This window comes from Rana temporaria, chromosome 6 (genome assembly GCF_905171775.1).
Source record: "Rana temporaria chromosome 6, aRanTem1.1, whole genome shotgun sequence".
NCBI classification, from domain to species: Eukaryota; Metazoa; Chordata; class Amphibia; order Anura; family Ranidae; genus Rana; species Rana temporaria.
Window position 1 is genome coordinate 15,740,624 of NC_053494.1, and position 13,938 is coordinate 15,754,561.

General features: G+C 45.4%; 1 protein-coding gene across 2 annotated transcripts in view; it reads right to left on the reverse strand.

Moving 5' to 3' along the window:
• RHOT2 (ras homolog family member T2) overlaps window positions 1-13,938 on the reverse strand; it is a 39,206-nt gene that overhangs the window by 11,223 nt on the left and 14,045 nt on the right. For both annotated transcript variants that reach the window (XM_040356309.1, XM_040356310.1), the window contains exons 9-14: window positions 11,711-11,809; window positions 9,934-10,042; window positions 7,752-7,872; window positions 4,967-5,051; window positions 3,643-3,788; window positions 1,812-1,912 (exon numbers count right to left, since the gene is read on the reverse strand). In XM_040356309.1, coding sequence (XP_040212243.1) covers window positions 1,812-1,912; window positions 3,643-3,788; window positions 4,967-5,051; window positions 7,752-7,872; window positions 9,934-10,042; window positions 11,711-11,809 — 661 coding nt within the window. The remainder of the gene's footprint in view (window positions 1-1,811; window positions 1,913-3,642; window positions 3,789-4,966; window positions 5,052-7,751; window positions 7,873-9,933; window positions 10,043-11,710; window positions 11,810-13,938) is intronic.

The following is a 13,938-nucleotide window of genomic DNA, read 5'->3' on the forward strand; positions in this document are numbered from 1 at the left end:
TGTATGCGACCGTCAGAAGCCTGTCAATCAAATAGGAACGCCCAGTCCCAAAGACCATACCCGGAAGCGGTGGAGAAGATCTATCGGTAAGTACGGCATTGATTTTAAAAAAAATACCCGTTTCTGCTCCCCTTAATTAGCCTCAATCTAATGTTAAAATTTTTTTTTTTCGGGTGAACTCCCGCTTTAAGACCCGGACCTTTAGGCAGGTAAAGGACCTGGCCAGTTTTTGCGATTCGGCACTGTGTCACTTTAACTGACAATTGCGCGGTCGTGCGACGTGGCTCCCAAACAAAATTGGCATCCTTTTTTCCCCACAAATAGAGCTTTCTTTTGGTGGTATTTGATCACCTCTGCGGTTTTTATTTTTTGCGCTATAAACAAAAATAGAGCGACAATTTTGAAAAAAATTCAATATTTTTTACTTTTTGCTATAATAAATATCCCCCAAAAACATATATATAAAAAAAAAAATTTCCTCAGTTTAGGCCGATACGTATTCTTCTACCTATTTTTGGTAAAAAAAAAATCGCGTTTATCGATTGGTTTGTGCAAAAATTTATAGCGTTTACAAAATAGGAGATTTATTGCATTTTTTTAAAAAAAAATTTACTACTAATTGCGGCGATCAGCGTTTTTTTTTCGTGACTGCGACATTATGACGGACACATCGAACAAGTTTGACACATTTTTGGGACCACTGTCATTTTCACAGCAAAAAATGCTATAAAAATTCATTGTTTACTGTGAAAAGTACAATTGCAGTTTGGGAGTTAACCACTAGGGGGGCACTGAAGGGGTTAAGTGTGACCTCATCTGTGTTTCTAACTGTAGGGGGGCGGGGCTGGACGTGTGACGTCATTGATCGTATTTCCCTAGAACAGGGAACACACGATCAACGACAGCGCCACAGTGAAGAACGGGGAAGCTGTGTTTACACACACACCTCTCCCCGTTCTTCAGCTCCGGGGACCGATCGCGGGACTCCATCGGCGATTGGGTCCCGCGGCTGCATTCATGGAGCTTCAGACCGGGTCGCCGGCGCGCCCCCGCGACCCACGGCTGGGCACTTAAAGAGGACGTACCTGTACGTGCTTGTGCCCAGCCGTGCCATTCTGCCGACGTATATCTGCAGGAGGCGGTCCTTAAGTGGTTAATTAATTTTAATGCGAGAAAACACGATATACAGTACAACCCAATTTTTTTTGGTAAAATATAAAAGATGGTGTTATAGCGAGTAAATAGATACCCAACGTGTCATGCTTTAAAACTGCGTATGATTGTGCAATGGCGAAAAAAAAACTGATACTTAAAAATCTCCATAGGTGATGCTTTCAATTTTTTTTACAGTTTACCAGAATTACACAGGAGGGAGGTCCAGCACTAGAATTGTTGCTCTCGCTCGAATTTTCACAGCGATACCTCAGCTGTATAGCGCAAACACCGTTTACACATGTGTGCACAACCTACGTAAGCGTTCACTTCTGTGTGCGAGCACGGGGGATGGGGGTGCTTTGAATTGTTTTTTTTTGGAGTTCTCTTTGTAGGAGTATTCCCAATCAGCGGGCTGGCTCTTGGGCATGTGCATGCAAATCATGTTCGCCTCGATTGGCAGGTTAGTGGGCTTCCAGCTATAGGAGCTGGCAGTCCTGGATGGACTGCATTTGCACTCAGTCTGCCCAACCTAACACCCACGAGGACACAGACCAACAATAACACACCCAGTAATGATGCTGCACCATTTGTGCTTCTGTGACTTGCCCAACTGTAAATATACCTTTTGGGGAACGTGTGCTGTAAAGAGCTCATACCTGTGATAGCGTGAGTCTGGCTGTCCTGTTCACACAAAATGGGGTACCCTAAATACCCCAGGTGTTCCAGGCACCGGTGTACATCCAGGTAAGCCACAAGCCTGCCAGCAGCAAAACAGAAAAAAAGAAAGTTAAAAGGAGATTTTAAAACTTTTACAAACAGATCTACAATTTGTTGTGTATCTTTAATTAACCTCTTGCCGGCCATGTAACACATGTGTGTAGTGACAAAAAGAGACGGCTTTATTACCAACACAACACATGCATCAATGGGCAGTCAGGGTTTCTATGCTGAGAGAATGCCCTCCTCACTGAGAGCTCCCAGCACAGCGACTGAGCTGTCAAAGACCAATGATCAGTAGCCGGGATACTGGCTCCTGACCACTGCGACAGCCAATCACAGTGATCATATTGTAACGGGAGTCCCTTTTGGTGACTGAGAACGGATATCTCGAATTACATGAGATGGGACATTAATGAAAATTTTTGTATTGCAGGAGATCTTGACATATTACAGGTGGTTTATTCTGACCCCCAACAGGTCAATAAGAATGTCTCATTCAATGTGTAACATAGACTGTTGAGATGCTAATTAAGTCTGCTACTGTGGTGATGTGAATTGGAGCTTGGTAGCCAGTCTGGCTGCCTATTATGGGATGTTTAAGTGTCTTGCTGTGATTACGGTCTGTTGTCCATTGTGTTAATTAGGTCTGCTCCTAAGATATTTCATTGTGGATGCTAATGAGACTGTTTTGTGTGAAAAGTCTATTGATGATAAGATGTGGAATGTGACTTGTCAGCTGTAGTAATTAACTCCAGAATGTCTGTCTGGGATGTGGATTGAGGGGAGAACTTGTTAAGCACCCATTGTGTGATGTTTTGGGTGGAGCGTTTCATTGTCCCTGTGATTACTGAAGCATGCTTTGTAACTGTATACAAACCTGAGAGTTTACCATTAAAGCATTCATTCGTTTGACTCAGAGAACAGAGCTTGTCTCGTTTATTCTGGGGAATGTAATGGGTCCTGTCTGCTGGATTGTCGGATAAGCTGTCGTGGGTTGGTGGAATGGAAGATCGTAAACCCCTGACCGTTACACATATGATCACTGATCCTTCCCGCTCCCTAGAGCGGGAAGGTATGCTCTCATTACATACCTCATTAACCTCTAGAAGGTTTACCCCTCTTCATGACCAGGCCATTTTTTGCTATATGGTCCTGTGTTACTGTAACAGATAACTGCGTGGTCGTGCGACCCTTATCTGGCCCTTGGGACACTATTTCTCCCACTGATGTGAGGCAATATTCCTCCCACTGACAGCAATGATGAGGAACTATTCCTCCACTGACACTAATGATGGGGCACTTCCTCCACTGACACCAATAATGAGGAACTATTCCTCCATTGATACCATCAATGCGGAATTATCCTAAAATTCTATATTCCATTTTCTACTCTCACGATCCACAGTCCGGCCCCCCTAAGGTCTAAAAGGGCAATAAACTGGCCCTTTGTTTAGAAAGTTTGGAGACCCCTGGTGTAGACCAACAGCAACCTACAAGGGTCAAGCCACACAGCAAGACAAGAAGGTCCTAGGAATGCAGCTATATTGCTGCACATAATTAGATTTTCATTGGTCAATTTAACCAATAACTTATTACAACCAGGTAATGGAATATAAAAACCATCCAAAGTGGATCTGACATTAAAGGTAAAAAATCAAATCACAGGTCAAGAAAATCTCATGTAATGAATAGCAGCACACATAGGACTGTCACTACATAGGACTAATGGAGACACAGGAGAGATGCGGAGATGGCTGTTTAACTTACGTCCACTGGCACAGGTATCCATGCAGAGGCAGCAAGCCGTTCTCTGCCACACACACCGTGCTCGGCAGCTGAGGGCCCCAGGCTGTGTAAGGGAAAACACTGAAGAAACTTTGCAACTCAGAGGGATTTAGAGCGCCATCGCCATCCTGTGGAAAGAGAGGGAAATACTTCTTTATCATGGGTCTCGAACAGTCATTTAAAGGGGTTGTAAAGCTCCTATGCAAAAATAATTTGTTTCCGCACTGACTTTAATGGCACGCAATACCGCATGTGGCCAGAGGTGGGGGTGCCGGAGAGCCTTGGAAATACTCGTAACGGCTCGGGGACAGCTCGGCTGAACTTGGAAAGGCTCGGGAACAGAATATTTTCGAAACGGCTCCGGCACCCCCGCACCTCAGGCCAAATGTGGTACTGCACACAGCTGTGGCTTGAATCCTGCTCATTTTGTGAGACAACACTCACAAACCGAGTCAGGATTTTACACGAAACGCTCATTAATCACATTACTCGCAATCCGAGGTTTCACTGTATGTCAGTTAAAATTCAATGTTTAATAAATATGGCCGACGAACGAAGCAAGCATGCGCCGAACGCGAGTTCGACCACGCCTCCTGTCCAGCACCGCCGACGTGCTTGTTGTGTGACCGTCTTCAGCCTCGGGAACCACCGGAGGCCGCCAGAAACTGCTGACTACCACTGCTGCCCAGATGGACTACAGGAGCCCAAGCTACTTATGCCATGCCCATTATATCTCACCAAAATGTGAGTTGATCTTACTTTTATTAAACATTGAATTTTAACTGACATACTGCACTCAGAGGAGTGGCGCCGCTCCTCTCTCTCATCCCTTTAGATGTACATGCCCCCCCCCCCCCCTCCTGCTGGCCACAGTGCTGCAGACTTGAGCTGTGCATTTTTCTGATCAGTTGCTTGAACATGCATGTCTAAAGGGATATCAGGAATGTGTTCTTTCATATCATTCTCTGGAACAAAGTGCCTGATGACAGAGAAAGCTGATAGCTGTGAGCGATGGGCAATTCCCGGGACAGATCAGCAGCGGAGGGGATTGATTATTGAAGTCGTTCACACAGGAAATGAAGAGGGGCTACAGATAGCTGCTGCAGCTTCAGAGGGTTATATTGTGGAGATTCCAGTTTGTGGGGAATTGAGAACAATCAGTTTTAACACAGCAGAGGACTTTCTACAAGTGTGGAGGGAAAAGGGGTAAGGTTCGAGTTCACATTTAACACATTTAATAATAAAGCAGCATTTCCTTGTTTCCCACATTAACAAATACACTGTGCGCGTTTCACGCTCTTCTCACCAAGTCATGCTTCTCAAATGTCTTCTGCAGGAATTGGTAGCCGAAGTGGTTGAGCTCTGTGGAGGAGTCGTGCGGGATGCGCAGTCTAGGGGGAGGGACAGAAGGAATAATTATCATCGGAGACAATAGAAGAAAATGCGGGGGTGGAGGAGGACGGCCTTCTATTAACCTCATGAATACTTACTGAGGAAAACATGACAACAGCGAGATCTAGTATTTTTCATTTCGGCTATAAAACATATCCAATAAACAAAAAAATTCTTCATCAACTTAGGCCAATATGTATTCCGCTACACATTTTTGGTATAAAAAAAAAAAAAAACCCAATAAGCGTATACCGATTGGTTTGCACAAAAGTTATAGGCCCAGATTCTCAAAGGGCTTACGACGGCACAACGCCATGTACGCCGTCGTAAGTCCTAATCTGGGCCGTCGTATCAATGCGACCGATTCTTAGAATCAGTTACGCATAGATATCCATTAGATCCGACAGGTGTAAGGCTCTTACGCCGCCGGATCTTAAATGCATTTTTTTTTGTCCGCTAGGTGTCGCCTCCGTCGTTTTCCCTGTCAAGTATGCAAATTAGCTAGATACGCGAATTCCCGAACGTACGCGCGGCCGACGCAGTAAAGTTACGACGTTTACGTTAGGCTTGTCCCAGGGTAAAGTTGCCCCTGCTATATGAGGCGCAGCCAATGTTAAGTATGGCCATCGTTCCCGCGTCGAAATTTGTAAATTTACGTCGTTTGCGTAAGTCGTCCGTGAATGGGGCTGGACGCCATTTACGTTCACGTCGAAACCAATGACGTCCTTGCGAAGTCATTTGGAGCAATGCACCCTGGGATATTTTTCGGACGGCGTATGCGCAGTACGTTCGGCGCAGGGAACGCGCTTTAATTTAAATGCTACACGCCCCCTACCCGCCTAATTTGAATTAGGCGGCTTGCGCCGGGTGATTTACGCTACGCCGCCGCAACTTTACACGCAAGTGCTTTTTGAATAAAGCACTTGCCTGTAAAACTTGCGGCGGCGTAATGTAAATGAGATACGTTACACCCGCCGACATTTACGCCGATCTACGAGAATCTGCCCCATAGCGTCTACACACTATGGCATATTTTTACTTTTTTTTTTTTTTACTAGTAATGGCGGCAATCAGCGATATTGCAGCGGACAGTTAGACACGAACTGACACTAATACAGTGATCAGTGCTAAAAATATACACTGTCACTGTACTGGCACTGGCTGGGAAGGGGTTAAATATTAGGGGCGACCAAAGGGTTAACTGTATTCCTAGACAGCGGTTTAGTGTACTGTGGGGGGTGCTTTTACTAGGGGAAGACATGGATCCCTAGTCCATGCTTTGCATAGACACAGGATCCACATCTTCCCTAAGTTTCCACTATTGCGACCTGAAAGTCGCACAATTTTCCTGCGACTTGAAGCAGTGCCTGTGTATTCTTGAGGTCCATGGACCTCAAGTTGCCTCAAAGTCAGACCAAAGTAGTGCAGGGACTACTTTGAAGTCACTGCGACTTGAAGTTGCACAGATATGAACGGTACTCCTTGAAAATCAGGGCGTACGACTTGTCATGCAACTCTGCTTTCCCAAGTCGCACAAGTGTGAAATGGGCCTTAATGAAAAGCAGGGACACATTCATTGACATGAAGAGGGAATGAGGCCTCCGTTTTCTCCCATACAACCAATATTCAGGAACAGGTGCTGTGACGTGTGTAGTATGTGTGAAGAAACCGTATACACAGAGGCTGCAGTCCATAGCAGATCTGCACTTGCTCTGTAAAATCTTTAATAGAGTTGTAGTTCACACAATCTCTAGATGAAGATTCTGCAGTCACAACTCTTCGCCCACTACAGGCTGTACACAAAGGATCGTTCTATGCGTCTGGAGCACTGCCAATGGTGTAGGAAGCTACAACACACAGCAGAGGATCGGAATGAAAAGTCACAGCATACTAATGATTCCACATGGAGATGTCATTGCCGCTATCAGTATCGAGACGCTCATTTTACAAATTTCCCATGACAAAATAAGCCAGATCTAATACAGATCTGACTGGTTATTTTTATTGAGTCCACGTAAAGGGATTGTAAATGCTTAGTGTTTTTTTTTTACCTTCAAGCATCCTATGCATTATGGTGAAAAAACACCTGCCAGTCACCGACCCCCATTCCCCCCCCCTGTTTTACTTACCCGAGCCCCTTCATCTCCTCGGTGCATTCCCGCCGTCCTTCTCTCCAGAGTCCTGGCTTTGGTTGGATAGCTTGATAGCAGCGCAGCCATTGGCTCCCACTGCTGTCAATCAAATCCAATGACGCGGGCGCCGGGGCTGGGTCATACACTCTGCGTCTATGGACATCGAATGAATGACTAAGGAGCACGCTCGCAAGGTAACCCCCTCGGGAGAGCGCTTCTCCTAGGGGGTTATCTATTGCGGGGAGGAGCCGCGAGAGCGCCCGAGGGACCCCAGAACAGGATGTTCGGGGGCCACTCTGTGCAAAAAGAGCTGCACAGTGACGGTAAGCATGACATGTTTGTCATTTTATTTTTTTTATCCGAAGCTTTAGAAATATATGTGTCAAAAACAAAACACAACTTTGCTGTTCTTCATGAATCGGCCCCCCTGGTATTTCAAAATTTAGAATTTTAGTTATTATAAGCATAATAAGACTTCAGGAATAAATCTACACAGAAAGAGAAAAGACAGGTAGATGAAAGGAAATCACTCACAGTCAGCATAGAAAATGAGGAATGGGAACTCACAGAGGGTAGAGGTAGTCGTCGGTAAGTTCCAGTGAATCGTCGTATCCAAAACGTCGCAGTATGGTCCACGTGGTCTCGTGGCGTCCCCGCTGGATGAACAGGGTGTTGAGGAAGAGGAAACCTGAAGAGGAGAAATTGAAAAAATTGGGAAACCCAAAAAAAAGGGAGATGGTGATGTGTGTAATGAGCCAATTTCTACTGCAAACACCGTGAAGAGCAGAAGTACCAGGAAGACAATGAAGCTTCCAGCTTACCCTAAACCAAACCTCTACTGAGAGAGCATGGAGGCTTCCGTTGACAGCTTCTTTTGAAAGTGTTAGATCAAGGATCCTCAAACGACGGCCCTCCAGCTGTTGCAGAACTACACATCCCATGAGGCATTGTAAAACTCTGACATTCACAGACATGACTAGGCATGATGGGAATTGTAGTTCCTGAACAACTGGAGGGCCGTAGTTTGAAGACCCCTGTGTTAGATTATTATTACACAGGATTTATGTACAGCGGGGAAAATAATGATTTGATGCCCTGCAGATTTTGCCCCCTTACAAAGAAATTGAGGGTCTAGAATGGTTATCAAAAATGTATTTTAAAGCGGAGTTCCGCCCAAAAGTGGAACTTCCGCTTAATCCACTCCTTGCCCCCTTACATGCCACGTAATTTTTTGGGGGAGGGGAGTGGGGGCTTCAGGAGGAGTGGGACAACTTGCCCCACATCCTCCTTCCGCCGAGGGGGGCCGCTAAGGCGATACATCATATCACCTTTTGGCGGCCCCTCCCTGTAGGCGATCGCCTGGGACACGTGACAGGTCCCAGGCGATCGCCTTTCCAATCAGACAGCGCAGCGTCGCTCACGCATGCGCAGTGAGTGCCCGGCCTTGAAGCCGAAAGCCGTCACGGCCGGGTGCCCACAGTAGCAATGAGGACGCCGTGGGGGAGAGGAGCGGAGCTCCGTCCGGCCCGTCGCTGGAACGTGGAGCAGGTGAGTGCATGTTTATTAAAAGCCAGCAGCTACACTTTTTGTAGCCGCTGACTTTTAATAAAAAACATGAAAAATGCCCCTTTAAATGCTAGAGACAGAATATCAACCAAAAATCCAGAAAAAAACTCGGGGGCCATGTACTGTAAAAATCTTGGATGAGAACCTTCTTCCCTCAGCCAGAACACTGAAAATGAGTCTTCCAGGATGACAATGATCCAAAACATACCACCAAGGCAACAAAGAAGTGGCTCAAAAAGAAGCACATTAAGGTCATGGAGTGGCCTATTCAGTCTCCAGACCTTAATCCTGTAGAAAATGTATGGAGGGAGCTGAAACTTTGAATTGCCAAGAGACAGCCAAGAAACCTTAAGGATTTAGAAGAGAGTCACGTCAGACTTGTGCAAGCTTCCAGATCAAGAGTTCCGACATGACTTATGACTTGCTTTGTAATGAGAATGCTTGTTCTTGTTAGTGACACCGAACGTACAGAAGGCACTTTGAACCGCTGCGTTGGCTTTTTAGGATACAAGATTCTGAAACACAACTCAATCTGGACAATAGACAACGTGCTTATGGTGCTTATGTTGCTTGCACACCTAGCGCTACTTGAGCAAGTAGCCAGCTTTTTGCAGATCTCAGGTGCAATGGCCAGAACCTGAAGACCGTCAGTGTAGCCGTCTGTCCATACCTCTGATACGGGCAGACAGTTACTGAATGACAGAAAGCTCAATGGACCAATGGAGTGCTCAGCAGCGCCCTGGTAGTTCATTGAGAACTACAAGCCATCAGCCACAAAGGCTGTCGTTACTTGTAGTTCATTCACAGAACTGTGAATGCATTACATGGCTGCAGGGAGAATATTCCCAGCCCACTGTCACAGGGAAAGGTTTCGGGGGGGGGGAGCTGCAGGAGTGGAAACATTTTATATGTTCCACTCTAAAAACGGGTGGGAACATGTAATATGTTCCCAAAAGGTGAACTTATCTTTTAACTAGGTGACAGGGTTGAAATACAATGAATGGACAGATGAGAACCGAGCTGTCTTGCCTGCCTTGTAACATCCATCAGGTCCATAAGACAGCTCAGAATAATGCTTGAGCATTGCTGTATACAGAGAAATTACATCTATCTTCGGCAGGACATGTTCTAATGCCCTTAAAGTTTTAATTTCATCATCATTCAGTTGCGCCATTACCCTTACCATTTAGCGTCAGTCCGTTGTCCCGTACGCCGTCTGCTGTGTTCTTTTTTACAACCATCTTCACATCTTCTAAGGCTTGAGGTGCCAGCGGGTTTCCAAAGCAGGACTGCTACCTCCCAACAAACAGAACACATATTATACACAAATGCATAAATAACAAAAAATTGATACTTTAAAAGGAGGACTTTATATAAAAAAAAAAAAAAAAAAAAACACACACGTAACCGGTTTCTCCTTAAGGGCCCTTTCACACGATCGGAACGTTCTGGTCCGCCTGTCAGTTTCGACGGCGGACCTGAACGGCCACTCCATGCAATCCTATGGAGCGCCGGATGTCATCGGAGACATGTCCGCTGACATCCGACCCGATCTGATAAAAATAGGACGGATGGCAATGCGTTCCCCATCCGTCCATGGCAGATCGGATCTGGTGCGATCTGATGAAAACAGACATGCTGTCAGTTTTCATCAGATCTCCCCATAGGAGACAGCGGCGCTGCATAAGCCCCTCCCCGATCAGCGAGCAGAGAGGGACTTGTCATCTGCCGGCTCAGCGGAGAGATCTCCCGCTGAGCTGGCGGACTCCCCTGAGACGGAGTCCGCCTAGTGTGAAAGGGGCCTTATAGTTTTAACAGTTGATGATTAGTCGCTATGAGTACCTTAAGTGTTTATCCTGGACTGTAGTTTTGGATAGTTTGGATTCACCCCTCATACAATAATTTCTTTCTTCGCAGACTATTTGAGCGGTTCTAAACCTTATTCAATTCCTTATGATAGTTGGGCAAGAGAAGCTTATACTTAAAGCGGAGCTCAACCCAAAAGAGGAAGCTCCGCTTGTCTGCCTCCTCCCCTTCTCCATTGCCACATTTGGCACCTTTTGTGGGGTGAGGAGGAAGCGGGTACCTGGTTTTGAAGTTTGCTCCTACCCCCGCAGCAAGCCCATTCACAAAGCGCAGCATGCTTCGCACATGCACAGTAGGAAACTGGCTTTGAAGCGGCAAGTCTTAACTGCCAGTTTCCCCAAGTCAAGATGGCCAGCAATGAAAATTCGGCTCGAGTGAGGACACTGCTGGGTCCAGGACAGGCAAGTGCCCTAATATTAAAAGTCAGAAGCTACAGTATTTGCAGCTACTAACTTAATTTTTTTTGGGGGGGAGCCTGGAGCACATCTTCAAAAATATAATTTTAAGCAAAACTTTGATTCTAGCTTTGGATAACGTATTGCAAGGTTAGACCCTCTTACCTAATGTATCCAAAACATTAATAAATAATAATAAAAAAAAAAGTTATAATTTTCAAAAATAAATATAAGGCCCTGTTCACATATCACGTAGCAGGAGCAAGCGTTCCAGCTAAGTGATTGACACACAATTCTGCGTGTTGCATAGGGCCAGCCTATTCACTTGAATGGACTGCCCTATGCAGGTTTATCACCCAAAAAGAAGCTACCTCTTCTTTTTGGGTGACATGCTTCATGCAGTTTTTAAAGGCATGGTTTGCCACATGTCAATTGTGGCAAAATCGCATTGAGTTTGGCGTGCCATTGAAGGACAATGGCACCCAAAACGTGATTTTCAAGTTTTGCAGCAATTGCCACGCATTTTGGAGTTTTACGGGCAGAATCGCTGCGATTCTGCCCACAATTCCAAATAGCGACGTGTGAGTGTGGCCTAAGTAAACTAAGCAAAATGGCAGACACAGCAACAAAAAAGCATAACAAATGTGGCTTATATTAGATGAGCCCATCAAGCAGATATGATAAAGCCTGAGATGATACCTGGAAATAGTTGAGCTCATCATCGCTCAGGATCTGGTTGTTGTCCTGATCTGAGACAGTAAAAATTCGAGTCAAGGCTTTCCTGCACTGCGGTCTCAGCTACAGAGACAAAACACACAATGTATAAATAATAATTATACTCAGACATCAACAAAGTAAGATCATTAGCAGCCTTGCAGCTGAAAGACATCAGATGAACAAGCCTACACACACCAAACTCATACTATTACAACTCACAAACAAGGCCAAATGGTGTAGCTATGAGAACTATAATGCGGTCTAAAAGATCCGCAAACATGAAAGAAGGTATAACCCAGAAGGTATTGGTGATAAAGGGACCAAAAAGCCCTCTGTTGACATTTTTAAGATATGTGATGGAATAAGGTACCTCTCCGGGCCACCTGTCAGTTTTTCAGGTGGACTTGATTGAATGGTCCATGTATCCCTACAGACGGGTGTAAACAGACTTGTGTCCGTTTACACCCACCTACCGCAGGGTCCGATCCGGTAAAAAAAAACAGAGGGGGATCCGTTCTCTTCCATATAGGCAGATCGGAAAGGTAATTGGGTGTAGAGCAGGGATCCTCAAACTACGGCCCTCCAGCTGTTGCGGAACTACACGTCCCATGAGGCATTGTAAACCTCTGACACTCACAGACATGACGGGAATTGTAGTTCCTGAACAACTGGAGAGCCGTAGTTTGAAGATCCCTGGTGTAAGCGGACAGCAAGGTCTGTTTACCCCCAGCCACCCATAAAGCACAGCAGGCTCTGTCTATGTCCACTCTGCAGAACCTGAGCAGACATGGATGTGTCATCCGTCCACTCTTGCTCCGATCGGCAGGGGATCTGGGAGCGGATACCTTGATGATCAGAACGTAATTCACCCATCTAAAAAGGGGCCTAAAGCTGGCCATACATTAAGCTCTTGCTTACTGGGCACTTTCACCCCCTTCCTGATCAGGCCAATTTTCAGCTTTCCGAGCTGTCATGCCTTGAATGACAATTGCACGGTCATGGAACACTGTGCCCATATAAAATATCTATCATTTTTGTGACACAGATAGAGCTTTCTTTTGGTGCCATTTAATCACCACTGGGGCTTTTATTTTTTACTAAACAAAAAAAAAAAAAAAAAAGACAGAAAAACTTTTGGAAAAAAAAGTTTAAAAAATTTATCAGATAAGTAATTTTTCCTCCTTTACTGATGTGTGCTGATGAGGCTGCACTGATGAGCACTGCTGGTGATCAGTCCCCCGATTATCTGTGTGCCTCTCCCCTGTCAGGATTGCCAGTTATCGGCTTTCCTCATGCTGTGACAGCGTGTAGGGGGAAAGTACTGCCGATTAACAGTAATTCTGTTTACACTGTGATCAGTTGTGATTGGACACAGCTGATCACATGGTAAGGGGCCCTTTATCACGATCTGTGATCAGCTGTGTCTGAAGGACACAGCAATCACAGAGCACTGGATGTGCGCCCCAGGGGGTGTCTTTCGGCTATATCGTGGTTATACAATTTTCTTGGACAATTTCCTTTAGATTTACCTACAACTATGTAGTGCAAGGGTCTGCCTGATTGGATACAAATTGAAAGTGTCGTTTTAGCTTTGATCTCATATACTGTATGTTTTTTAGCAAATCTAAAGGAAAACTGTACAACAAATTGTATAACCAGGCAAAGATTGAATATCTTATGATGCAAGAAGCCTTTACTGCGCTACACACTAGTTCAGTGGAGGGCTTTTTGGTTCGTTAGTTCCTACTCACAATAACCTTCTGGGTTACACCGTCTCATCTCAAGCCCTACTCCACTGAAGCCACTATTTTCTTGAATTGCACTGATGATGGCCAACAAGCCTGAAACAGCTGTATGTAGTTTAAAGTGACTTGATAATTTTAGGCTGTTTCTGTACTATGAACCAGCGACTGTAGAGTTAGCTATGGCATCATAAGGATTTGCATGTCTCTGCCTACTATCCCGAAATCTAGAACTAGTCCTCCTTTCTATGGGATATGTGATGGAATGAGAGTGAATGCCTTTGGTTCTAAGAAGGCTCTATACTTGGAGATATGGGTCATGAGTAGGGTTGTCCCGATACCGATACTAGTAGTACTTGTACTCGGGCCAATGCTTCACCCGATACTTGTACATTCATGGTGATCAGTGCGGTGGGGGAGATACAAGCACCGATCACTGCTGTATAGATTTAAAAGTCTGACAGCCGT